General features: G+C 35.6%; 1 protein-coding gene across 3 annotated transcripts in view; it reads right to left on the minus strand.

The window, feature by feature from the left end:
* The window catches only part of LOC148045605 (pericentrin-like), an 86,438-nt gene that overhangs the window by 31,542 nt on the left and 27,207 nt on the right, over nt 1-27,689 (minus strand). For 2 of the 3 annotated variants that reach the window (XM_087716698.1, XM_087716701.1), the window contains exons 14-24: nt 22,802-22,992; nt 20,610-20,772; nt 19,751-19,969; nt 17,179-17,408; nt 16,865-16,984; nt 14,304-14,531; nt 9,528-9,695; nt 6,922-7,074; nt 5,427-5,594; nt 3,549-4,589; nt 2,545-3,066 (exon numbers count right to left, since the gene is read on the minus strand). In XM_087716698.1, coding sequence (XP_087572824.1) covers nt 2,545-3,066; nt 3,549-4,589; nt 5,427-5,594; nt 6,922-7,074; nt 9,528-9,695; nt 14,304-14,531; nt 16,865-16,984; nt 17,179-17,408; nt 19,751-19,969; nt 20,610-20,772; nt 22,802-22,992 — 3,203 coding nt within the window. The remainder of the gene's footprint in view (nt 1-2,544; nt 3,067-3,548; nt 4,590-5,426; nt 5,595-6,921; nt 7,075-9,527; nt 9,696-14,303; nt 14,532-16,864; nt 16,985-17,178; nt 17,409-19,750; nt 19,970-20,609; nt 20,773-22,801; nt 22,993-27,689) is intronic. The other variant, XM_087716700.1, reaches the window with a different exon arrangement.

A 27,689-nucleotide genomic window follows, 5' to 3' on the forward strand; every position in this document is an offset into this window, starting at 1 on the left:
TCCAGCAATTACAAGTTGCTTCAGCAATATGTTCATTTAAAAGCCCCCCTCCCCCCAAATATTTGACTTTGGATATCTAGGCAAAAATTAGGAAAGATGAAATTCATCTGGGCTCCTTTAACCAGAACTTCTATCTCTGAAAATAAATTCCCAGAAGGTCCTTTTTCACATTGTCCCCAAATTATCTTCCTATCTTTCATAAAGCCTGTTCCCAAATTATACAGATCTAAATCAGTCATGAAGTAGACCAGTGAAGCTGCTATAACAATAGTCACAAATTTGCATGTAACCGTATGGCTGAAACAATATGAAACATAAATTTCTGAACATTTTTTCAAAGTACACAATACTAATTTAAACACTTATAGTTTGCTATGTGTTAATGTGACCAAACTGGTATTTAACATTGTTCAGTGTTAGCTGTGCAAATACACTGCTAATCTTTGCACTCAAGAATTAAACAAGTCCCTACTGCTGAATATTCTGAAGCAATATTCTACATATTTTACTGTACCCAAAGGAACCCTGAAGTAGAGGATCCTCATATCAGCGACTAAAATGATATATTTGTACCCCAAATATATCATTTCTCATAGAGAACTCATCTGAGGAAAACTTAGGTTTCTACAGAAACTCTTGTTCTCATAAGAAGTTCTGCGGAAGGGAGGTCTTTTTTAGATACACCAATACTTCAATCCCATCCTGAGCCTTGCAAAAATCCCCAACATTTACCAGAGCATTGGAAGCAGCAGACTCAATACTGCAAGAATCCAGTTTTACTATAAAAAAACCTATTAGGAAAAAAATCAATTTAGACAGGGAAAACATTCTACTGAATAATAAGACCTGGAACATAAGAAAAGTGAATGGTCTCCTCAGTACCCCTGCTCAGATAAGAGCTCTAGCTTCGCTGTGCAAGGAACTGTTGCTCTCATAATTCCTATCAGTAATACATTAATAGGCTTCACAAAACACACATGCATCTTGCAAAATATTAATAATTTTGCCTCAGTATAAGGGGAGCATGCCATATAAATTAAAGGGCCTTCCACAAAATGTTGTAAGACAAAACACATGGCCATCTGAGTGCAGATCATCATGTGGTATGACGGGAAGGGTGTGCCTGGTCCTTTAATTCCAGTTTCTATATTCTCAAGTTATTTTGTTTATTCTTAATTTTCTTGAGTTATTAGATATACTTTTTATTTTTACAATTGCCCCATGTGCTGGCTACCAAAGTTTGCAGAGAAATTCAATCTTTTCCTTTTAAAGACTTCCAATAAGAGAAGATTAAGAATATTTTTCTTCTTACTTAGAGGATGACCTTTGGGCAGACACTACATCACTTCAGGCATACAGAATTCTGAATTGAAAAACTCAGCTTTTTTTCAGGAAAATCAGATTCTTTGGCATCGGTCAGAATATTATACCACAGTTCTTGATAGCTTACATAAAGCTTCACATGGTTTTAATTCTCTTGTTAAAGCAACAATCTTCTACGATATTAGGAAAAACATAAGCATCCAGAACTGTCAAGACCCCCCCCCAAAAAATTAGCAACTGATCTAGATTTTATCTGCTTCATTCAACCATGCATGCTAGTCATCTTGACTAAGCATCTTTCATTGGATTCCATCTACCATATATAACTTCACCTTGCCTTGAGAATTCACCAGCTAAGGTATGACTCATCAGATGCCTTTGCCTATTCTTCTGAATCCCGGGACATAAGTAGATTTAAGACTCCCGCTCTCAAATTGCTCCATCATTAATTTTTCATTTTGATCACCTTTTTCATCCAACAACCAATGCACTAATTATGTGGTTTCCATGAGAAATCCTTTGAAAATTTCCCAGGTAAAAACAAGGTACTGGAATAGATAAACCTTTGGCTTAATCTATACAAATGTGCTTTTATAGCTTGCATAGTTCAACATAATCAAATATTATTCAGAAATATTTTGGATCTTGTGTGATTATAGCACTTCTAATCATAAAAGTAACCCCTTTTTAGGTTTTCATGTGAACCTGAAATAAATGTATTTGCTTCAAGATCACATTTTTTTTAAAGCAGACTGGTGTTCTTTTAGGCTTGTAGAGAAGCCTAAAAAAGAGAAAGTCTGCTTTAATACGTAGAGATGCTGCATTTATGAAAAGTGAAGCACGTCTTCCCAATCACTTTCAAAGCATGCACGAGATAATCAGTAATGCTTTCTTTGGAACCATTAGTGAACGGGTAGAATAATTCTACATTCAACTGTTATGATAGCTCTCTTATTATATTGCTGCAATTGTGTTTATTACTTCCTAAAGTAATTATATTTACTTTCAAGTCACTTACATATAATTGATTACTAAAAGGCCACGGTAGTATTATCTGAGAATTACCTTTGCTTTCCTGACAAGAGTTCATGGTGAAATGATACAAAAAGGACTATGACAAAGTAATTGCCATTCATAACTCATTTAGTCTCCATGGGAACTGTTGAAGATACATGACTCAGCAACAAAACAATGTGAATATGGAAATAATTAGTCACTTACTGATACATTTTCTTGTAGACCACTGCACTTGTTAACAGAAGAGGTGGGTTCTGAGAACACAGAAGACAAGACGTGGGGATTGGCTGCTGTATCCTCATTGCTATTAGAATAAGAAACTGGATATTCTAAAACTCTAGGAGTGTCTTCCTGGATGATTGAGTTCTCCGAGCATAGGCTTTCAAAGGCTATACTATGCATAACATCAACTTCTGAGAAGGGTGTTAGGGAAAGACTTGCTTGAAACTCTACATTTTCGTTCTCTTTTCTCATATTCTCAGGAGAATCCCACAAAGTTTTATTCATGATTATATTCTGAAAGCAATTTGGTATTGTTTGAGAGATTTGTGAATTTTGAGAATCCTGATTTGATTGCCACGTATTTTTAAAACAAAGTTTCAGATTTTGCTGTACTTCACTACAGTCTGTTTGCTTCCTCTGAATGAAAGGGATGTCTTGCAGTTGTTTACTGTGAATATTTGGATTTCTGCTCGAGATCTGCAGATTAGACACACTATCTTCTTCCTGTAAAGTAATACAAATCTTTAGAAAATAGCTGTAAATTGAATACTTCCTAACATTAGCTGAGATAAAACAGAAAATAGGGAATTTTGTGCAAACATCTTGTTTCTATAAAAGAAAATGAAGCACAACTACATTTCTCAGTATGAATTCAGAAAAGTTTAGTTTTCCTAGTCATCTAGTATTCAGTGATACTTCAAAGTAAACTTGTTTGAAATTTCCTAAAGTTGTGGAATTTTTCCCAATAGATATACTGACCTGTTCTTTTGATAATATATTTAGAGAGTAATTCTGTAAAGATCCATCATAGCAATATAAGTTTTGGTATGATGACTTTGCAAGCTAGTATTATTGGTGATAGGTACATTCTGCTTACTGAAAAATGATTGATAATTTCCCTATACATCTAAGTTTCTTTTAACCATGTTTATCTTAACCTGAGTCTCCTATTAAAGATTTACCAATAATTGGGGATTAATACATACCATTGGAATAAAAAAATCAACAGATGCTGAAAGCATATTACTTAAATCTCTTTCTTCTTCCCCTTTCTCTTTTTCTTCAGAGGGTAAAAAGACATCAACATCAAGGGTCTTAGGGCATGCAACTTCTTTCTGGTAATTGTCTTGGTCATTTTCTATGGGGATCTTCAGCTGTGAGTGAAACATATCTTTTTCAGATCTTAGTAATTCCAGTTCTTCCACCTTTTTCTCAATTTCAGCCTTCAGTTCTGCAACAGTAACTTGAAGTTCATTTATCTTTCTTTGATAAGTGGTCTCATTATTGTGCACTGCTTGTGTCATAATTTTAAGTTCATTTTCAAGTTTCACAATATTTTCAGTCATATGCTGAACTTTAGCTGCCTGCTCTACATTCTGCTCTATTTGGAGTTGTAGTTCTGTCCCTAACAGTTTCATTTCTCTCTCTCTTTGGTGAACTTCAAGATCCTGACTACATGAATTTATCTCTTTCATTTCATCTTCCTTTTGCATTACATACACCTTCAGAAGCATGTGTTGTTCTTGTAGTTCTTTGTATAACAACTGTAAAGATGTTAGCTCAGAACAATGTTGCCTAGGAGATTCCTGAAGAGTTTCAAGATTTTGTTCTAGGATTTTAAATTCCATTTTAAACTGAGATTCGTTTTCATTAAGCAGCTGCTGCGAAGTTTCTTTATCCATCAAAGACATTTCTAGTTGTCTCTGAAGTTCATTCTGACTGGTACTAAGCCGTACACAGTTGTCATCACCATTTTCGTTTTCTAAAACACTTTGTGACCCTTCCTTAAATTTATTAAGATTCTCTTCTGGTTCTTCCAAAGAAAAATAATTTGGGTTGCCTTGCCCATTTTTAGTTCCATGATGGATGGGTATAAGAGGTCCTGACTCCTTCTGAAGCTTCTTAATTATTTTATGAAGTTCTTCGATTTCTTCTGCTTTATTTCTTAACAAATGCTCCTTCTCACTGTGAAGTTCTTCTATAGTTGATTTCATGACTTCTGTTTCAAGCATTTGCTTTTTGAGAACCTGAAATATTACTAGGCATTAGTTCTGATGTATCTGTTTATTTTAAACATATATTATAAACATTTATGTGATCTATGTGGAGAGCTCTGTTTAATGTCTTTAATATTGTGAAGTAGAAACTTATTAGGAACTCAAATAAAAACATGAATTTGGGCTGAAAAGAAATAATGACTCAAGCAAACTATTACAGGTAGTCCTCAACTGACATCAGTTCATTTAGTGCCTATTCAAAGTTACAATGGCACTGAAAAAAGTGAACTTATGACCATTTTTCACACTTATTACCGTTATCAGACGTCTTAGCCATTAAGCCACATTAAGATATCTGCCTAATATGTAATATAGCCCAGGTTCGAATCCCAGTAAGGGTATGGCTAGCTGATGAGAGCTAAATAGCTTGAAATAGATCTATACTAGTCTCCCTTTATTTATTTATCAGCACAAATATAAAACACAAATATAACAAAGCCACAGTAAAAATATTGGGTTTCTGTCGTGATGGACTCTTGTGATGAGCCGATTGACAGATGATGGAAGCAGTTAGCTTCCTCCCATAATTGGGGCATACCAGGGGTTGTGACTTTAAATATATACCTTTCTCCCTGGCTCAGCTGATAACGGATCAGAGCCTGTGGCTTAATGGCTAAGACGTCTGCCTAGTATGTAATATAGCCCAGGTTCGAATCCCAGTAAGGGTATGGCTAACTGATGAGAGCTAAATAGCTTGAAATAGATCTATACTAGTCTTCCTTTATTTATTTATCAGCACAAACACACACACACACATTTATCAATAGATTCATTATCAAGCAAATTTTAAAAAGTGATATTTGTTACCTCATTTTCCTTGCTACTCTCTATTTTTTGTTCCAGTCTCTCAATTTGTTCATTCAGGTGATCAGTTTCTTGATTTTTTTCTTCAAGCAAGGATTTGAGGAACTGCAGAATAACCAGCTCATTTTCACCTGGATTTTGACATTGTATGGCCAATTTTTCAATGTTTTCCTAACAGAAAAAGTTCTATGTTAGACAGATCACTCTATCACAATCTATTCCTTTACTGTTGACAAAAATAAAACAGCATGATGACAACTCCAAATATGTCCCACATTGTGGGGAATATTAATAATAGTTTTTTTTAGTTTATATGCATTCAATCAGTAACTTCTCTTTTATGTTATATTTGGAACAAATAGCCTCTGCTATTAGGATATATATGAGATAACATAGCCTTGATTAAAATAACATTTGGCTTGGAGATGGGTAATATTTAACAAAATATGTTTGCACTGTTATGTAATTCTGTTCAAAATTACAAAGCTATTTCATCTTCATATTTTCTAGAAAACAGATTGTGTTTTCAAGATTCTTTTTTTTAGCCTTAGTAGTATCTGAGCTGAGACATCAAGCTGCAAATAGGATTGAAACATAGCTTCTAAATGGGAAAAATTTATATTCCCAAGCTGAAGATACATATGAGACTTGCACTTTAAAAGCAAAATATATCTGATGTGTGCTATATACAACATAAATATCAGATAGCATATAATGTATAAAGATAATCCTGTTAAAATTTACAGCCTTCAGTGCCTCAAATTTTTTCTTATATTTATGTTTTTAGGTTTCTTGCTCTATTTGTATGTCAATGAAGACTTAATCATCCAGGTCAAAGGTGTCTAAAGGTTGAATCATGGCAACTGGACCAATTTTTGTTAATCTGAGACATTTTGTTGCTAATCCAAGAAACATAGAGCAAAATTGCTCTGTTTGTATTTTTATATCTATTTCCGAAAAAACACTGAGTGATAAATTTCTAACTCAAAGGGAGCCAGTCTGTAAAATACTACACTAGTTTCGGTCTATAACAAAGACTTATTTTTTTAAAAAATGAATAGTGTTCCTTCAATTTTTCCTAAAAATTAGATGGGAAGTCTACCAAAACACCAATGTTAGCACTTCAACAAATGTAAATGGAAAAAACAGCCCTGGATTCCTTTCTGAAAACCATATAATGAAATATAAACATGTCTGTTCTCCTAAGAAGTCCAATTTTGAACAGACACACTGGAATTAAATTTAGGATTTGTATACCATCTTCTCCTAGTGCAATATTTCTCTAATTTTATCCATGCTTATTATTTGCTTAAAAAAGGCTGTGCACCTAAACTACATCTAAACTCTAGGTCTAGTTTTAATTAATATTTTGTAGCATTGTTACAGCAAATTCTCCCACAAACACATTATGTGTTTTTTCCTTAATTAAGGTATTATATGTAGTTTCTAGGAACACAATCTCTAAAGAAATGATTTTTCCTTTAAATTGCAGGCATACTTTCAGATGTGCATTTTCTTCTTTCAATTGGATTAGTTTGTTGTTGTTAGCATTTTTTTCCACTTCTAACTTTGATTTCAGCTGTAAGATTTCTTCATTTTTATTCATTAAATTATCTTTAAATTTTCCAAGTTGTTCTAATAAATCAGCAACCTGAAGTAAAATGAAATTATGGAATTAAACAAAGTATTACTATCTTCAATCATTCTATCAACATATCTTTGTAAAAATTCACACACATATATATGTGACACTAAGTATATATATATATAAAATTTCATTAAAATGACTCCTAAACTGTAAACGTCTATCAAAAAAAAAATATGCATCCAGGTTTGCAAACCTGAGCTATAAACTCTCTTACAAAAATTGGTGATGAATGCGCTTGCTTTATTGTTTACAAGCAATCATCAAGGAAACTCCCAGCTTTTCTTTCTTTCCTCAGATCAGAAAAGTAAGAGACAGTTTGGAAAATGCTAAAAAGAGACTTAATTTGTCTTATGGGTTGTGGAAATTAAATAAAAGCCATTTTGTTCAAGTATGGAAATGTTTATTGCATACTCCATTTAACCATGGAGATTCTTCTGAGAACTAAATAAGACCTAATATTCTTTGTATTTTAGAGAAAATAGAATCAAATGTTCCATCTGCCCATGATGGATAGAAACTAAATTGTGATGTTTCAAGAGACAGAGATGATTCTTTTAAGTGCAAAAACTACTACACAGGAAAAAGGATGAAAGCATCTAAATTCTGTAGATTTTCACTCTGATCAGCAGGCTTATGAATGGGAAAAGGTACAGAAGAGGAAGTCTACTTTATAAGAATAGTAAGAAATAGCTAGAGGTGAAGAATTCTGCCCTCTGCCCCTATATTGAATCAGGTATTTCCAAGTAATCTGTAAGCTTTAGACGATTCTGAACATACTCTGCACACATGATACTCAATGTATATGGGTTATAGAGACCTGTTGTGGCCCAGCAGGATTCGGTTGAGCTGCTGATGGACTTGGATAGTGAGGAACCATATGAGTCTGCCAGGGAAGATGTGAAGGACCCTGGGCAGGTTTCAGATTCAGAGCAGGGACCAGAGAGGCTGGTTGGCCACCAGGAGGCGCCTGAGGCATGGAGCAGTGGGTAGGATTCAAGGCAGTTTGTTCCTGATGCAAGATTAAGACGGGCGGAGAAATGGAAGCAGCAGCTCCGGAGGCAGACTCAGAGACGATAATTAAGCCCAGGTGGTTGTGGCTTGGCCCCTCCCAAGAAAGTATATAAGTGAAGAAGTTGGGAGGGGTCATTTGCAGGACACAACCGTTTGAAACAGTATTGGAATACTTTGTCTGTCTTGTATCTGTGCCTGTTGGACTTTGGGTTGCTGCCAACTATTCTTGCATGTGAGTCTTGTCTGGGCCGTCAGCCAAAGGAGTTGACAAATCCGTGATTAAAGAGTGGCAAACAGCCAAGCCTGTATCTGGGTGATTTGCAGGTCGGAGGGGGGTCAGAACAGAGACCATGATAAAGAATTCAAAGTAAATGGGAATTATTTGTTTCTAGGAGTCCCACCTTAAAAATGTAATATATTTCCTGCAGGAAATAAAATAAATCCTGCAGCTGTCACTTAAAAGGCAAATCAAATTTTCCTTATAAATTTAGTTCTTGGTTAACAATGATACAAGTCTTCAACTTACAACCCATGAGTTAGCAAGCATTCAAAATTATGACAACCCCAACCCCCCCGTCCAAAGAACTTACGATCTGGATTCAAAGTTTCAATGGCTGCCCGCTCCAAAGTCATGTGATTGTATTTGAGTGCTTGGCAAGCAACCCAAATTTGCAGAGCATCCCACAATCATATGAACACAATTTATTATGGTTTTTGCCAGGAAGCACTGTTTGCTTTTCAACTGCTGCAAATAATGTTGTTAAATCAAGTTGGCCATGTGGATGTCTTGATTTATGACCGTTATGACATACAAAAAAAATTCCTGGCTCCATTATGGTCATAAGTCAAGAACTATCTGTTATTGGGAAAGGGAGCAAGGTCACTAAGTGAGGCAGTTAGTAAAGCATGACATTACATACTATACTGACTTTCAACAACAGTTCGGACAGTTTCAAATGTGGTGGCTAAGCAAATCCAACATGCCTATTAAACGTGGTGACACATGATTGCCATCTGCAACCTTCCACTAGTGTCCCGACTGGCTCTGTTTATCATGAGCTAACACAATGAAAGTTACAAATGGTGATCACGTGAATGTGGGATGCTGTGACCATTATAATTAACAGCTGGCTGCCAAGTGCCCAATTGGTAATCATGTGACCACAGGGATACTGCAATGGCTGCAATTCTGCAGAATAGTCATCAATGTCATTCAGCACTGTCGTAACTTCAAACAGTTGCTGAAAAAATAATCTTTAAATGAGGACTACCTGTATAAATATCTGCAAACAAAAGAAAAAGGATCTGTGGACTTTTACAAAAGACATTATGCATGCATAAATTATATTCTTGGAGTAGGAATTTTCACTGCTAATCATATTTTCACATGAGAAGAATCAACATGAAATTTGTTCCCACTGAGTTTTGAGTTATATTTGATTTACCTCTCCTTTTTTTGTAGTAAGTTCTTCTTGCATTTTTAGTTGTTCCTTTAGCATATGATCCTTATTAGTATCAATAAGTACTCTATGTCTAACTTCGTCTAGTTTAGATTGCAAAGTGGAAATCAGAATTAAATGTTTGTTATGTTGCTGCTGCAATGTTCCTTTATCCTGTAAAACATCAAAAAAAAATTGTAAGTAAATATTTTTTATACAGCCTAGTGACGTTTTAGCTTTCTAGAAACACCAAAAGCAAGAGGCAAGTGCTGCTCTAGTCCATAATCATGTGATCATCTTTTGAAAGGATTTTATATGTATTAATTGTCTAATTTGAAGATAATTCAAGATCACAAAACCCTATAATTGAAGAAGCTACCGTATTTTTTGGAGTATACGATATTTTTTCCTCAAAGAGGCTGAAAATCTGGGTGTCTTATACATCGAATACAGCATTTTTTGCCCCTTCACCAAAATGGCCACACAGAGCCTTAGGGAGGCTTTCAGAGAGTTCCTGGTGGATGGGGATGGCAGAAATGAGCAAAAAATGACCCGTTTTTGCCCCCCCCCCCAGCACTCTATAAGCCTCCATAAGGCTACGTATGTATCTTTTTTGACAAAAAAATGGGCAATTTTTTGCTCGTTTTTGCCTCCCCCCCCCGAGCACTCTACAAGCCCCACCAAGGCTATTCATGCTTTAAAAAAAAAATGGGCTGTTTTTGGGAGGTTTGCAGAGTGCAAAAACTTTTTCCCCCCCTTTCGTAAAGCTCTTTAGTTAAAGTAATTGATGAGAATTAGATTGATCAATTGCTGTGCCAGCAGAAACAAAGTCTTAGGTGCTACAGATTGTCAGCGATTTCCTTCTGCAGCACATGGATAAATACACCTGGAAACATCTCCTTACCTACCTACCTACTCTCTCTCCCTCCCTCCCTACTGTATTTCTCTCCCTCTCCCTCCCTACCTTCTCTCTCTCTCTCTCTCTCTCTTCCTACCTACCTACTGTATTTCTCTCTCTATCCCTCTCCCTACCTACCTACTTTTTTAAAAATTTGCCTCTTCAAAACCTTGGTGCGTCTTATTCTCTGGTGCATTTTATACTCTGAAAAATACGGTATTTAGGCAATCCTGTCCAATCCCCCCTTCCCAATAAAGAAATTCTATTTAAACCACTCTTTACATCTTGTGATTGAGTACATTCAATAAAGAGAATTTCCCCCACAGTTCTGAGTTATTGGTTTCGTTCCAGAAGTTCTCTTTTGAAACTATCTCACTTCCTGTAACTCAAATTCATAATAAACATTTTCTTCAGTGGACTTAGCTTCTTATTCCTTTGATTATCGTTGCTACCCTTTGAACATATTTAATGTTCTTAAAATCCACTCATATTTCAGGCCTGGTTCTGGGAGAGAAACAGTATTGATCACACTTGTGATTTGATAATCTTGCAAAAGCGTGATAGAAATCATGTATCCATCCTTGCTCTCCTTAACCTCTCCGCAGTTTTCAATACCACTGACCATAGTAGCCTTTTGGTATGGCTGCAAGATCTAGGTGGCAGTTTTGCATTTGTTTGGCTGTTTTCTAAGGCTGGTCCTAATCAGTATTGAAAGAGAGTGAGAGGTCCAGTTCATGAGCACTCCTTTGTGATATATGCAGGGCTTAGTATTTTCTGCGCTTCTCTTTAATATATAAAGTAGCTGCTGGGAGACATCATCTGCCACCATGGGATAAGGCATCATTAATTTTCTTGACAATACTCATATCTTCATCCAGGTGACCCACATGTTACTGTTGCTACCGTCTTGCAGTACTTGGAGGCTGTGGGGTCTGGATGGGGACAAAACTCAGAGTAGCTATAGTTGTATGGATCTTCTTTAGTTCTGGATAGGGTTGCACTGCACCAGACAGACCCCCATGCACAACTTGGGATTCTTCCTAGACTCACAACTTTTACTTGAAGAGCAGTTGGCAGTTGTGGCTAGGTCACTAGGAACAACTTTGTAGAATTTTGTGTTGCATGCTAGTTGCACTCTTTCCTGAATCATGGGTCCCTGCAATCAGTCCCTCAGGCCTTAGACATCTTGCAATGTGATTAGTAGAAGTTGGTAAGTAATTATTTTGTTTCATTTTTGTTTCCTAGGCTGTAGAGTCCAATTACATTTTGTCAATATCTCCATCTTTGGCATTCCAGACTCCAACCATATGCAATTCATTTTGCTTATATGTTGTGTTCACTTTCAGATTGAATTTGACCATAAAACTCATCAACCTCCTTTTTTTAACATCAGTCATTGAGTTTAAACTTGGATAATCTTCCTAATAAAGTCCAAGAAGTCTAATTTGTATTATTTGGTTATTGTTTGCATTATATCCATTGTTCCTGCTAAATCCTTCCTGAAGCAATGCTGTACTTTTTTGTTTTTCATGTCCTAGCTAATGAACAGTATGATCTTCTGACTGAAAATGTCTAATTCCAGGCCATTTCTATTTGTTGATGTTAAGATGTCAATGGACAGTTCATGAATATAATATTTTATTGTATTCTGTTTTTTCATGATCATGTTCTTTATGTTCCATATTCCCACTATAAATCTTCTTTCCCGCTTTAATTTCACTGGACAACTTTTTTCAAAAGATTTGCTTTCTGGAAACCTTCTGATGGTTATCATAGATTCCTTAAAACTGAACACAATTTCAGAACGACATAACACATAGGAATCTTGAGAAAATGAAATTAATTTTCAGTTATTATAATGTATTTAATTACTAATATTTCTGACATGCTGCATGAGTTCAACAGAGTCAGAAGTGTTTAGCAGTTGATTTTGGTTTGTATTCAAGTGTCCGATGCTCCTCACTGCAATTTCTAACAATAGCCAGCCAGCTGGGATTAATAGATTCCAGTTGCCCTGATATCACTTTTTCATTATGGCAATATGAAAATCTTCACTATGTTTTTCACTGACTGCACCTAGATTTTGGGGAAAGGAGTCCAAGTGTGAATAAAGAAAATGAATCTTAGTGACATTTTGAATTCCATGATCATGTGTCATAAGAAATTTGTCAACCAGATGAGAATGTACGTTGGTACTCTGTAGTTGCCAAGAAAATTCTCAACAACATCCCTGAATGCATTCTAGGCAATTTTCTCTAAACTAACTAACAGATCTTCGAATTGCTTGACACTAATAATGTATCTGATCTGTGAACCAACAAATGCCTTCCTTAATCTTGGCATCAGTTATTCTTGGAAACAATTTTTTTAATTAGTGAATTTTAGGTAAAGCGGAGGCAAAAATATTTGTTGGGTCAACAAAGGGTTCATGTGCCACATTTTTCTATCCTGGAACCAAATTATTTCAGAGTGGCCCTTTCTTTTTAATGTAAGGTGACTCTCGGACGGTTGTCCCATCTGCATATGTAACAACAGTACTTGTTATATCTGAGCTGCATTTCAAGCAGCAGAGCCACTACTTTTGGATCTCCTAGATATTCCAGTTGTATTTGGCAAACTGGATGTGCTTCAACAACAGTTCCATGTTTTGTATGTTTCTTTCATGTGTGCAGCACAGCCAACAAGTACTGAAGGTGTAAATTGCCACTGTATAAAAACAGAATATTTCTATAGAACATAAAGGTTAAATTATAGGTTATTTTTGTGATTAGCAGCCAAAAATCTGTAAGACATACTCAAAAGTGTTCAGGAAGCAAATCTTCATTATCCAGTGTTTTCTTTAGCTTCACAGAAATATTAGCAACTGGCTAACCTGAATGCTTTAATCTAACCACTTCATTGATACTATTAGATCCTCAGCATTTTCTCAATACGATGCTGAGTGCATCTGATCTGAGAGAACTGACATTATACTGGCAATCACTTTATATTGTCTAACCAAGTGATTTTCTTGGTAAAATAAAGGAATGGTTTTGCAGTAATCACTTTCTTCCATATAAAATGAAATTATACTTTGGCCATTGTTACTAAAGTGATTGTCCACTGCAAGCATCTACCCAATATACAGAAGGTACCTACTTGCTTTACCTGAGCAACTGGGATGACCGTCAAACCTTGGGTAACCTTGATGAGAATATATTCTTACACTCTTATCAAGAAAGTTACCAATAAAATTGAGATAAGATTAATAGACAAAAACCTATTCAAAGTAAGGGGGCATGGTGGCCCAGCATTAAGACACTAGGCTTGACAGCTGGAAAGCTGACAGCCCAGGTTCGAGACAAGAGCACCATGTGTCAGGGTGAGCTCCTGTCCTCGCCCCAGCTCTTCCCAACGAAGCACTTTGAAAACATGCAAATCCGAGATACATAGGACCTACTTTGGTGGGAAGGCAACAGCACACTATGACATCACGCTGGTCACATGACCATCAAAATGTCTTTGGACAACGTTGGCTCAATGGCCTTAAAACAGAGATGAGCAGTTCTCCCTTAGTTGGCAATGACTAGTGGAGTAAAATCTGAAGGGTCCCCTTTATCTTTTATTCAAAATAAACAGATATTTCCTGATTATATTTCAATTAGTCTTGAGCTTTTAGACCTCTTCCTGCTCCTCACAATGCTGCCAAATACATGCCTATGCCTCTTAGTAGATTAAGCCAAAATAGTTGAATAGCTCCATTTTTCTTTACTACCTGTTTGCATTTTCCTATCTTCATTGAGAAGTTTGTATATTTGAAAAAAGCACACAATTTCAGTTATTAGCTGTCCTGTATAAATTCCAAATCCCTTACTAAAAATTTAAAATTACAAAATTAAGCTTACTTCTTTTAATTCAATTTCCCTTTTTTTCATTTTTTCCAGTTCCTGCATGAGTTTATCAACATTCTTTGCCACCTCTTTATTCAGACATTGAAACTCCATGACTTGTCCTTCCAACTTTTCTATTTCTTCATTACGAGCTGCAAGGAGATTCTCTATTTGCTCTTTTTCTGTAAAAAGCCTGTTATAATCATCCACTCTCTCTTTTATTTCATTGTGGAGAGATTCTACCTATAAAGACAAATACAAAAGGAACACAAACAGTAAGAAAATAATCACCATATTCCTAATATTTTTACTTTGATTAATCTAATGTTTCATATCAAAAGCTGCTCCTTGGTAGTACTAAAAACCTGAAGGCCCATATGCTTCTGTTCTAAGTGTTTTGCTCCAAGGCAACTGGAGGCTCTGAAAGATCCCAAGAGATTACAAGGAAGAAAAAAGATAAGTCCCACTGCACGTGTGGTAGTCAAGTCTAACTACACTATATTTCATCCTGTAATGTAGACAATTTATATATTCAACATATTCTAATTTTAATGATACAGCCATAAAAATGCTAAGATACATATAGGTCTCAGGTAGGCCTGCCTTGTATCAAAAATGAATAGGGGAGAGGCTTAGATAAAACAGTTGTCAACATTAAGAATGTTGATCCTAATAAATGATTGGATTTCTTTTGAACTTTGTCTCGAGGCTCGTAAATTCATTAGGTCGTCTTCTGGGAACTTCACAACAGTATGCCTAATTATAATTAATTATACTATGCATCTTTAGCTTTTTAATGTTTAATGGCTAGTGGTACTATTGATATATCTAAAAAGTTGATTCTACAGTTCTATTATGTAGTATATCTCATTGCACTGAAAAGTCAGAAATTACTGCTTTTTGTTTCTTTTTAAAAATTTTCTCACTTCCTTCCTAGATAGAGGAGATAATCCTCTATCCCCTTTCTCCATTGTCTTTATTTCTATTTCTATTTTATATTAAGAGAAAACTTTTAATAAAATAACATTAAAAAAGATTATGATTCAGAAATGCTAGATGTTATGACTACAACATTGCAAGCTGCTATCATGTGATTGCCATTTGTGATATTCCCTGCTGGTTTCCCAGAACAAAGTCAATGGAGAAGCTGAAGGGAATATCACAAGTTGTTCCTGCTACCTCCAACCTTCCCCGAGGACCTCATTATGGAGTATGAGATCATGGAGATCAAAAAAGGTAGCAGGAGCAACTTATGAGCTACCTGTTAGCTCTGGATCATAATCTTTACAAAAAAATTAATTTATTTTGATCTCTTACTCCAGCAAAGGCGAACCTTTTTTGGCTCATATGCCATAAGCAAGGGGAGTGCAGGGGGGTCGTGTGTTGGTGTGCTGCACCCATAATGCAATGCGTGAACTCCCCAGCATGCATGCGCGCATGACAGGCACTCCCCCCCATTTTTACATGCTTTTTTTGCCCTTCCTAGGCTCCAGAGGCTTTGTAGGAGCCCGGGGAGGGCGAAAACAGTTTCCCCAACCCTCCCCGGAGGCCCTCCGGGGGGTTCAAGAACTTCCCTGAAGCCTCCGGAGGGCAAAGAACCATGCCCTATGGGTAAACCGGAAGTTCAGGAACTGACCGGTTTGCTCGTAGGACCGGTTTAAGCCCTCCGGAGCCTTCAGGGGCCTTCCGGAGGCTTCCCTGAAAGCTCCGGAGGATGAAAAACGACCCAACAACTGACCAAAAGTTCCATTGAAATTAATTTAATTTTTGTATTTGTTGAATTATCCTGCAGCGAGTTGTCCCATTCTGTACTGAAACTGCCAAAAGATGCAGTCATATGAAGTTTTGCTTGAGAATTGCATAGCTTAGTGATGGAAATTCTGGTCCCAACTAGGGTCATTGAGTGAGGATTACCTGTAAGGATTTCATTGCAGAAACCTTTAAATGCTCCATAATAATGAGGAACGTGAATCAAGTTGACTGGTTAATTTAGAGCTGATTCTGATCTTGATAAAGCCTATATACCCTAGACTGCCAAATTTCATAAAATTATTCCAGAAAAAGCTTGGGAGACTATGGCATTAGAACACTACTTTTGATTTCTATTCCTGGGTCTGTCAGTAAGCAGTCATCAGACTTCATTTATTCATTGCTGATTAGAAGCAAAGAAAATTGGAGGAAATGGGTGAGCCTATAAAGTTTCACTTTCTTCCCTAGTGCCTCAAATTCATTTCCTTTGATTTGGGAAAATCTACTGAAATTGTGGCTTGAAAGGTTTCAATTCTACCATCCTGTAGCTTGAATTTACTTTTTCTCTGTTAAATTTTTAAAAATCTTTTGGCGCCAATGGTACATCAACAAAATAGTGTAAAACAAAACATTCATACTGAACTCATTGGAACACCATATCATATTGTAATGGAGCATAGTTTTCCTATTTCGCCTGCATATAATCACAGCAGATCATATTCAATTTCTAACATTCATTCTTCTTCATTTTGATATATTCTCTTAATTCTTGCGTCAAGCACAAGTTAGCACTAAAAATAGTTTTGATATGCAATGATTTTACTCACCAGATCGGTTCTGGACTTTCCAGAAGCTTGAGATTTTGTTGTAAGTTTTAATTCCATTTCTAGTTTCCAAATTTCTTCTTGAAACTCATCACGTTCATGTTCCCTTTCAATAGCTTGCTTCTGTTAAGAAAATGAAAGTCAGTTTTACAGATATGAGTCTATTTTAGATTTCAAATCAAATAAAGATCATTTAATTACTAATTTTAACATTTATTTTTTCATAGATTATCATAATTTTATACTTTAAGAGAAACCTTTACGCCAGAATGCTAGCAAAAAAAATAAATCCAAATTTTTATACATGTTTTTCTTACATCCATGAAATCTCTCTGATTTTTCAGCTGTCTTTCAAGAGCTTCCATTTGTTGTCTTAGGTCAATAACTTCAGATGCCATTGCAGCTAGATTTTGATTTTTGTTTAACTGGTCTTCAAGTTCAATCTCCAAGATTTTCATCTGTGTATTCAAGTTTGAACAATCTTTGTCTGCTTGACATTGCAATTCCAAATTTGTTTTTGCTAGACGATCTATCTCTTTGATTAATTCTAATACATAAAGGAAAAACAGCAGTACCAAGAACACAATATTTTTCAAAATTCATATATATTTTAATTAGTTATGCACCATAAATTAATCTTTTTTACAATACACTAGAATTATGACTCAGATTGGCATGTAACTTGTCTTGGCAAGGTCCAGAATTGACTGCATGTAATACAGGAAATAGTAATCTATCAGTTACTTTTTTCTTTGTAAAATATTCTGTAATAAAGCTGTACAAAGAGGATTTTGGGAAGTTAAAGTGGAGGTCATAGCCACCTAACTCTGTTTCCTATTATCATTGCTAGTTAGCTCACAAGGGGCAAAAGTGGGTTAATCAGAAGAAAACTTCACCGAGAGGAGGGGCTGATGCCGTGACAAGACGACGCGCGATCTCAAAGCTCAGAGATCGCACTCGACACTTTTATTGGTGAGGGGTTCCAACGGACCTAAATCATCCCGAAGAGATGGTGAACAGGAAGATTACATCTTGCTGATCTCGGGGATATCGCAAAATCTCAGAGAAAAGCAAGGCAAAAGTCTTTTGCTGGCAATAAAAATTCCAGTCTATCATATATTTGATAACACTGCTGAGAATTAAAGACAAGCTGACAAAGGAAACAGAAGGAGGGCGTCAACATTATATGAGAGATACTACAAACAAGGAGGTGCAAAGAGGACTCCGTACAGACTTGTTTAAAAAGATGTTTGGAGAATTGGATCCACAAATGGCAGTAAATATAAGATTGTTTTGCTATTGGAGAGATACAGGTTGATAGATGGAAGAGTATAATTCAAAATTAGCTAAATTTAGTTAAATTCAGTGATAATAGGTATAGTTAAATAAAAATTGATAATGATAGTAATGTATATAATGTTATGATAAGTAATAATTGAATATGAGAAGGGAAGGTTAGAAATATTTTTGGACTATATATAAAGATTATTAATAACAATAATAAAAAAGAACAAAATTAGACACAGTTAACATGTTTTAACTAATAGGGGAAAATGTTATGATATAGATATAGTTAAATAAAGAAAGGATAATGATAATAAATTATATACTGGAGGATTAGAAAATTTTGGTATTAAATATGGATGTTTAGCTAAAATAGGATATGAGGATTTAATGTTAATGGAGGATTTTATAAATAAGTAAATGAAATGCCAGCATGTGGTTATGTATTAAATCTTGGTATATTTTAGGATGAAGGACGTTTAAATAACTATAGTCAAACAAAAGTGGAGGTATGATGATGGTAATATAATAAATATTTGAGTTAAGATATTTGAATTAATATGAATTATATTTGATGACGGTGGAAGAGATGCACAAAAGCCTTTTGTAACCAGCTGATACACTTTCTACAGTATGTAAAGAAGGAGGATTTGTATGTTTGTTTTGAAAATAAAAAAAATTTTTTTTACAAAAAAAAAAAAGATGAAGAAAACTTCAGCAGCTTTCCCAAATTTCAATCAGTTTTTGTGAAAAGGTTGTCCTCAATCTCCCCAGATCCATGTATAATCATGTCTATATAGTATGGGTCACAATGCAAAAGAATCTTTTAAGAAACATGAACTCTCATTTTTTTAAGTCATTAATAAAAATATTACTTTGAAAATGCTGTTAAAAATGCTTGTACTGCAACTTAAGCAACATAAATACTACTGTCTACTTTTGTTTTAAGTACCGTATTTTTCAGAGGATAAGATGCACCTTTTTCCTTCAAAAAAGAGCTGAAAATCTAGGTGTGTCTTATACACTGAATACAGCAGTTTTTGCCTCCTGAAACCCGCCCCCTTCACCAAAATGGCTCTGCATAGCTTTTTAAAAGGCTTTCAGAGAGCTCCCGGGGCAAAAACGAGCAAAAAAGGCACAGATAGCTTTTAGGAAGCTTATAGAGTGCTGCTGGGGGCTGGGCAAAAACGGGCTGTTTTTTGCTCATTTCTGCCCTCCCCAACCCCTAGCAGCACTCTATAAGCTTCCTAAAGGCTATCCGTGCCCTTTTTCAATGTTTTTGCTCCCCCTTCCAGGAGCACTCTACAAACCTCCTAAGGGCTATTCATGCCCTTTTTTTGAAAAAACAACAACAACAACAACAAAAACGAGCCCGTTTTCACAAAAAACAGGTCGTTTGGGGAGGTTTTCAGAGTGCAAAAAGTTTTTTTTAAAAATGTTCCTCTTCAGAATTTTGCTGTATCTTATACTCTGGTGCATCTTATACTCTGAAAAATATGGTATACTTTTAAATACAATGAAAATTACACTAACACTGGCAGCAGTCTTATTCTCCAGCCAAGATTTACATGTATTTAATATAGTAATGTATATTTCATTTCATACCAACTTCTCTTTCTCCCACGTTGGCAGCCAAAGCTCTATTTTGATTTATTAGTAATTTTTGTTCCTCTGCACATCTTGCATTATGCTGGGTTAACTTCTGAATCTGTGCTTTAAGCTTTTCCAATTCTGCAACAAGACAACGCTCAGATTCTTCTTTAAGATTTAAAGCTTCTTCCAAAGTATGTCTTTCTGTTAAATAACCTTCAATGAGACCTATAACTCAAAACAGAATAACATTTGAATTGTTGTTGAATAACACTAAAAGAATGTATACAAAATAGTAATATAACAGCTAGTGCTAACATTCTCTATGTGTAGGATTCTCTATGCCAGGAGTCTCTATTTAAAATGTTAATTTTACAATATGTAATTGTTTACCATTTATTCTAATTATATCAACATTAAAGCACCATACAGTTAAAGTACCAGATGACAGAATAATCAGCATAGCATGACAGAGTTGTCGTCCCTCTGTAATATTTATTTATTTATTTATTTAATTTATATTGCCGCCTATTCACCAATGGTGACTCAAGGCGGCTTACAGAATAAAAGACCACATTTAAAACAATAAAAACTAACAAAAAGAATCAAATAAATTAATATAGTATAATATAACAAAATCACCCCCAACCTCCCACTCCTGGCGACAGCAGATCACACAAGCCATTTAATGGGCTCCATCCTGCTCTGGGTTCCCCAACTGGAAAAACATGTTGTTGTAGTAGCAAAATTCCAGTACTTGTACAATGGCTCTACTTTCCAACAATTTTCCTCCTCTATAGTTAGATATGCTTTCTTTCTTCATGTAATTGTGACCAGGTCCATGATCCATTACTGGGAAGTTTAGCTTGCTTACCTTTTGCTTTATGAAGCTCTAACACAAGTTGATTCTGAGCTTTACTCTCTTCATCCAAAAAGCCCATTAATCCATGCTGTTCATTAAGCATTTGGCATGCTTCCCAATTCTTATTCTTGCATTCCTCTTTAATATTACTATGGATATTGTGCATTTCCTCCAGCTTCGAAACAAAGAGATTTAAAAGACAATGAAAGTACGCACTCTGAGAGGCAACATGAAGTCTTAGATTGCACCTAATCCCCAAATCCCTTTTACAGCTGTCACCTGACATCATTATCAAAATCTGGTAGCAAATGACTAAATAGTAACACAATTCCTAGTGCTTATTGGTGGGAAATATATCTAGAAAGTTGATTTCTTCCTGCCCCTCCCAAGAATCCAATGAAACAAAGGATAAGAAATCCTAGCTCTGTCAGTAACATAAACACATCAGCATTCTGTAACTATTTTAAATTTAAGTACGGTACCTTCAAAGGAAAGATATTAAATTTTAGTGATGTTTCATCTATACTCATGGTAAAAACAACATACTTTTCTTGCACAAAAACAATTTCTAGGTAGGAAAATTTATATATACCAGGGGTTTCAAACTGCAGGTTGTGATCCTTGGGAGACTGAGAATCAGGTGTGTATGTCACCATTAAAATAATGCTTTAGGCATGGTGTCATATTTGGACTTTTGAGTATTGTAAGACAAGAATATAAGTATCCACCTGCTTCCTTTTTGAAGCAGAAAAAGGATTTCTAGGGTTTTATGAACCATCACCAAGATTAAATTCTATGTTATATTATAGAATGTTATTTGAAAGGAACATTTACACTTACATGTTTTTATTATACAAAATGTTTAATTTATCTGTTAAATTATCATTATATCTATAATGCCAGTAGTTTTGAAAATGTTAAACTACTAAATATAAAGCTATTAATATATTTAGTGGACTGGAGTTTTAATACAATTGAAATGGACTATTTCAATTTCTTAAGGAGCATAAGTGATATTTAATCATATGGCAAAGCATTATTCAATAATGATTGAGATGTTGACCAATGATAGTTGGGTTTCATGTATCTCAGAATTCTCAATTGATGTGCCATGCAATAAATGTACTCTTTAGAATGTCTATAAAAGTATTAGTAATGTTGGGTATTTTTACTTGCTATGTTTTATATAGTTACATTGATCTCTCACTGTTTTATTTAATCATATTGCTGAGCATGTAGTTATTTGCTTCACTTAAGACCATTCATTCAGCGACTGTTCAAAATTACAACAATGCTGAACAATAGGACATGCAATCTGTATTCAAATTTACAGATGCTGCAGTGCATCCACGGTCACATTATGACAATTTGGATACTTGGCAATCCACCTGCCATTCTGGCCAACCATAAGGACACTGCAACTGCCCCCACTCATCTATCGTCACGCCACCTCTGTTTTGACAGATCCCAGAGGCCCTGGGTCTCCTCCCCATTCAGTTATGTCTTACTCCACTTTGGAAAATCACACCCTTTTGAGATCCTGAGAATGGTGCCCACTTCCCAAATGCCATCCACTTCTGGGATGGCTCTAAGTGGCTCTGTAGGAAGGCCACATTGGCTGGATGCTGTTTCAAGAAAGGTGATCTTCAGAAGAGGTAAGCAGAACAAGGTGTCATGGAATAGGAAAAAAGCTCAAGGCCTGTGGGTCCCAGTGCGATGAGAAGCTGTGCAAGGGTGCCTAAGGAGTGGGGGAGGGAGCCCTGGGGAGGCCTTGCACATGCCGCATATGAGCTGGGAGAGATGCTGCAGTGTGGGCCTATGCCTATACTGGGTCTCCCAGAAACTCACTTCTATTCTGAGGCACTTGTAGTCTGCTTAACAACCCCAATAGAGAGTGCAGGGATTGTGGTCTTGAAGCAGGAGAGTCATGCTGGTGCCTGTTAATAACCAGAATAATTTATCACTGTAATTTCAGGCTCAATTGTGGCCATAAAGACGAGGACTATCTTTATTTAACGTGTTATACTGAAGACTGTTTGAGATGCAATAACATCTGAACTATACATAACAAAAGCATATCAGTTCAAGATCTCCAGTTCCTTCCCTCTGTGGGTATAAAAGAATAGGTCTTTAGCACTACCTGGCTTCCCATACTATTAATATATAATATTTAATTACTGTTTAACTAAATAAAAGTATTTTACTTGTTTGGTTGATTCAGCAAGCATATCAAGAAGTTTCTCCACAGTAGTATATAAGCAACGACCAATTTTTTTAATCCTCTCTTCATTTTCAAATATAAGTTCTGGATTTTCAAAAATACTTTCACATAAATGCTCACTCAATTCCAAAGAATCAAAGCTGTGTTCCTGTAGTGTTTGATCAGAAACTTCACCTGTTCAATAAATTGATTTTTAAAATGTAAGTTTAAAAAACATAGAAAAATAACATTTTATTATATTTTGCTAATATAATTTTATAAGCCAAGTTACAATTCAACTGAATTAAAATTATTACAAAATTGTCAACGTGTAGAAAATAATTCAGCATCTATAATAGAATTAGTTTTTAAAAGAGTATCTTCACCCGTAATTTTCCTGCATTTAAAATATTCAAGAGACTCTGTTCTGACTGTTCTACACTACTTGTTATTCGTAGTATTTTTATATCTACTATTTAAAACTGTATCTGCAGATGTTTTTAATTTTTACTGGTGTTGACTGGATTTTATTGATTTTAGCATATTCTTCTTTGTACATTTATTATATTGCTTGGTAGCTTTTTTATCCCCACAGTGCTTCTTTCTGTACATTCTAAATGTAAACCTTTTGACAGTTATGCCCCCACAGGAGGATCCCATATAAGTTATAGATACTTCTCATTCTCAATCATGAAGACCTTCACAATAATGCCTTAAAATCTGGTTTAGAGAATTTAAATAAATTAATGGCCATGTGAAGAATTTCATTTAGAGTATTCTTCTGTAGTTTAAAATATCAGGTGGAGAATAAACTGAATCCTTGGTAAAAGAAAATTCTAAGTATTGACCAAGTATAGTTCAGAATGATAGCTGGACTTACTGTAAGGCACTTGACTAGTCCAGTGTTTTTCAACCACTGTGCCGCGGCACACTAGTGTGCCGTGACATAGTGTAAGGTGTGCCGTGGGAAAAACACCCGCCTATATTGAATATAGGCACAGAGTTAAATTTTTTTAACATTTTCTAATGGTGGTGTGCCTCGTGATTTTTTTCATGAAAAAAGTGTGCCTTTGCACAAAAAGGTTGAAAAACACTGGACTAGTCATTGAAAGATGGATCTAGGAGGAAGGGATTAGCTGTATCTCTTCTAGCTTCAGTGTATGATTTCCCCCTGTTCAGTGGAGGAAATCCCTTCCCATCAGACTTGATCAATAGCAACGAAGTTGCAAATGAGATGGGAATGGGACAATTTATGAGTTAGCATTAAGTGACTAACATATACATTGGGGGTGGGTTGCTGCCGGCATAACTGCCAGTTCGACGTGAAAAAAATTAAATTAATTAATTAAATGATTAATTTATTTAATTACTGTGGGTGGCATGAAAACCTAGAAAAAAACATAAAATTAGATAGATAGCTCAAACTAAAATTCAAACTGATGTTTAAGGCCTTGTCTTTCTACAATCTATATAACATACCCCCTCCTGTTAATCACTATTGTAAAAGCCTACAAAGCTGATTCAAATAAATCTGAAAAAAAATTAATATGGCAAAGAAGAAATAAAAATGGGACTATGTAACTCCATGTTCTGCTGCTTGCCTGATAAAACCCCCCAAAAAGTAATGCTGTATTTGAACAGGGTCTAGTAAAGACTATAATATATTCCTGGGAAAGAAAAAACAATCAACATAAATGCCTAATCTTCATATCATAGACTGTTTTTTGTTCTCAGGTCATATTTTTTCTGACTTGATTCACTTGCTAACTTTTTATTTGCATCCTACATCTGGGCTCTTAACAGTGCTCAGAGAAATCTGCAAAGTAATGAGGGTGCTTTCTTTCTTTTTGTCATTTAGAAAGGCAGCTCAAGGGAGTTTAGTGGTAATAATCAAAAGAACAAAAGCATCAGAAATGTACAACAGTAGGTTCCTAGTGGACCTTATCACGAACCCAGAGATTATTAACTGTCTAAACTTAAACACTTCAATTGACAGCAATTAAACACACATTTAGTACTCCAAGGACTGGGAAAATTGGGCTGGCAGCTCTGCCATTAAGCAAAGTGGTTGCTAAGTGGAAAATCACCATGACCATGACTGGGCTGGGAAAAGGGGCTGCCTATAGAAATGGTTTGCTTTTCTTCATGGAACCCCTCGCAGAGCAGAGATTGGAGAGGAAGAGATTTCAAGAGTAAGCGATTTGCTCTTCTACACATCCTGAGCAATGCCAACAGCAGGAAAGGGTTAGGCAAAGCTCTTGCTTACCCACCCACCCCCACCTTGTAGAGTGGAGAGACTAGAACCAAAAGAGATTTTAAGAAAGTACTTATAAACTGTTATGTATAAACAGTGGTATCTTATTACCACTGGTAATTTTTATTACCGGTGGTTATTCAACAATTGATACATACCGACCAAACAGGTTTTATACAGGGGAGACAGATGAAGAGTAATGTTAGACTAATTATTAATGCATTAGAATATTTGGGAAAGAACAACCAAATTCCTGCTGCGTTTATATTTCTGGATGCTGAGAAGGCCTTTGATCGAGTTAACTGGCAATTTCTGTTGAAGATATTGCAAAAAATGCAGATAGGAGATAGCTTTTTACGGTCAATCAAAGCAATATACCAACAGCAAACAGCTCAAATCATCGTCAATGGAAGTTTAACAGACCCGTATCAAATCGAAAAAGGTACAAGACAAGGCTGTCCTTTGTCCCCACTATTGTTCATTATAACTTTGGAAGTATTGTTGAATAAAATATGGGGCTTGGATGGCCTAAAAGGGATCAAGATTAGGCAGCAAGAATACAGAGTCCGCGCTTTTGCGGATGATTTGGTCATAATATTGGAACCACCGCAGGAATCTAGTATGGTTTTAATGAATACGATTAATCAATATGGTCAAGTGTCTGGTTTTAAAATAAATTTAGGAAAAACAAAAATATTAGCTATAAATATGAATACTAAACAAAAGGAAGAACTAGGAGGGATGCTAGGATGTGAGGTAGTCAAAAAAGTCAAATATATTGGGGTTAATATTTTAGCCTCAAACGGGAAATTATAAAAGCACAATTATGGACCACTTTGGCGGAGTATACAGATAGAGATGAAAAAATGGGAGAAATTGCACTTATCCTTGCTGGGTAGGATAGCGGCAGTGAAAATGAACATCTTACCAAAATTTTTATTTCTTTTTCAAATGTTACCTATACTTAAAAAAGATGCGAATCTTTTAGAATGGCAGAAGGGTATCAACAAATTTGTATGGGCCGGAAAGAAGCCGAGGGTAAAGATGAAAATAATGCAAGATGTACGCGAGAGAGGAGGCTTGAAATTGTCTAACCTAAAATTATATTATGATGCAGTGGTGCTATCCGCAATTAGTGATTGGACCCATTTAACCAACGATAGAATACTGAATATCGAGGGACACGATCTGGTATATGGTTGGCATGCTTACTTGTTATTCAACAAAAAATTGGATAAGAATTTTAAAAGTCATATCTTAAGAAATGCTTTACTGCGGGTTTGGAAAAAATATCAATATAAACTAAATGACAAGTTACCCATGTGGGCAATTCCTAGACATGCAATTGAAAATATGAATATAGCACAAAAACAGGATAGAACCACCTACAGACAACTTCTCACTTTGGAAAGGGGGGTTCTACAACTAAAATCTTTAGAGGTATTGAAAGAGGAGAAGGTAGTTCAAACATGGTTCCAGTATGGCCAATTACAGGCCAGGTGGAAAATAGACCAAAAAACTGGTTTTATCCAAGTTGAGGATAATTTGTTTAAACAAATAAGAGATCAAAGTTTAATGCATATAAAGAGGATATATAATGTACTAATACAGATGGATTCGGAAACAGAACTAGTTAAAAATTGTATGATAAAGTGGGCTCAAAATATTGAAGAACCAATAATGTTGGACACATGGGAAAGAATATGGGTAAGAAATGTGAAATTCACACAAGCACAAAACCTGAGAGAAAATTTTTATAAGATGTTTTATAGATGGCATTTAGATCCTAAAAAGCTGGCTTCTATGTACCGAATGTACAGCCTAAATGTTGGAGATGTGGTTCTCTCGATGCTACATATTTTCATAGATGGTGGACTTGTCAAAAGGTTAAGGCATTTTGGATAAAAATGTGGTGGATTATGCAAAATATTTTTAAAAGAAGGATAAAGTTTACTCCTCAGTTATTTTTACTAGGTATATGTACTGACTTTACAGCGGTAGAGACTAACTTGGTTCTGCACTTAATAACGGCAGCAAGACTGTTGGTGGCGCAAGAAGGAAGACTTGCCTACAACTCAAGAATGGACATTGAAAGTTACAAACCTAGCCAAGATGGCTAAAATATCGGCATATCTTAAAGACCATTCAAATGAGAGATATAAACGAGACTGGAAAAAATGGATTGACTATATACAAAACAAATACGGGACTAAGAAATTACAGATAGCCTATGCTTAAGATTAGGAATAATCTAAACTGCTTAAAGTTAGTGCAACAGGAAGAAGCTGAGTTTAATGCAGAGGTGTTATTAACTTCTTTTTTTATTTCCTTTGTCTTAATATATTTTAGACTGTATTTGTTAAAAACCTATACCATGTATGGGCTCTGGGAAGTCGGGGGGGGGAAGGGAGGTGGGGTGTTAGGGGGGAGGGGGGATATATAGTACGTGTTAGATTTTAAAGTAACGCGACTGCACTTGTATACTGTTGCTCTTTAATTTCACTGTAAAAATAGGACAAGCTGAATATATTAATATAGTAGAAATACACCGAAGGGAGGAGTAGAGGGATAGAAGAAAGAGGGGTAGAGAGGGTGGGAGAGAGGATGGGAGGGAGGGTGAGAAGGGAGGGAGTGTACT

The sequence above is a fragment of the Thamnophis sirtalis genome, unplaced genomic scaffold (genome assembly GCF_051295495.1).
Source record: "Thamnophis sirtalis isolate CommonGarterSnake01/CBP01778 unplaced genomic scaffold, rThaSir2_p1.2 scaffold_5, whole genome shotgun sequence".
Classification (NCBI taxonomy): Eukaryota; Metazoa; Chordata; class Lepidosauria; order Squamata; family Natricidae; genus Thamnophis; species Thamnophis sirtalis.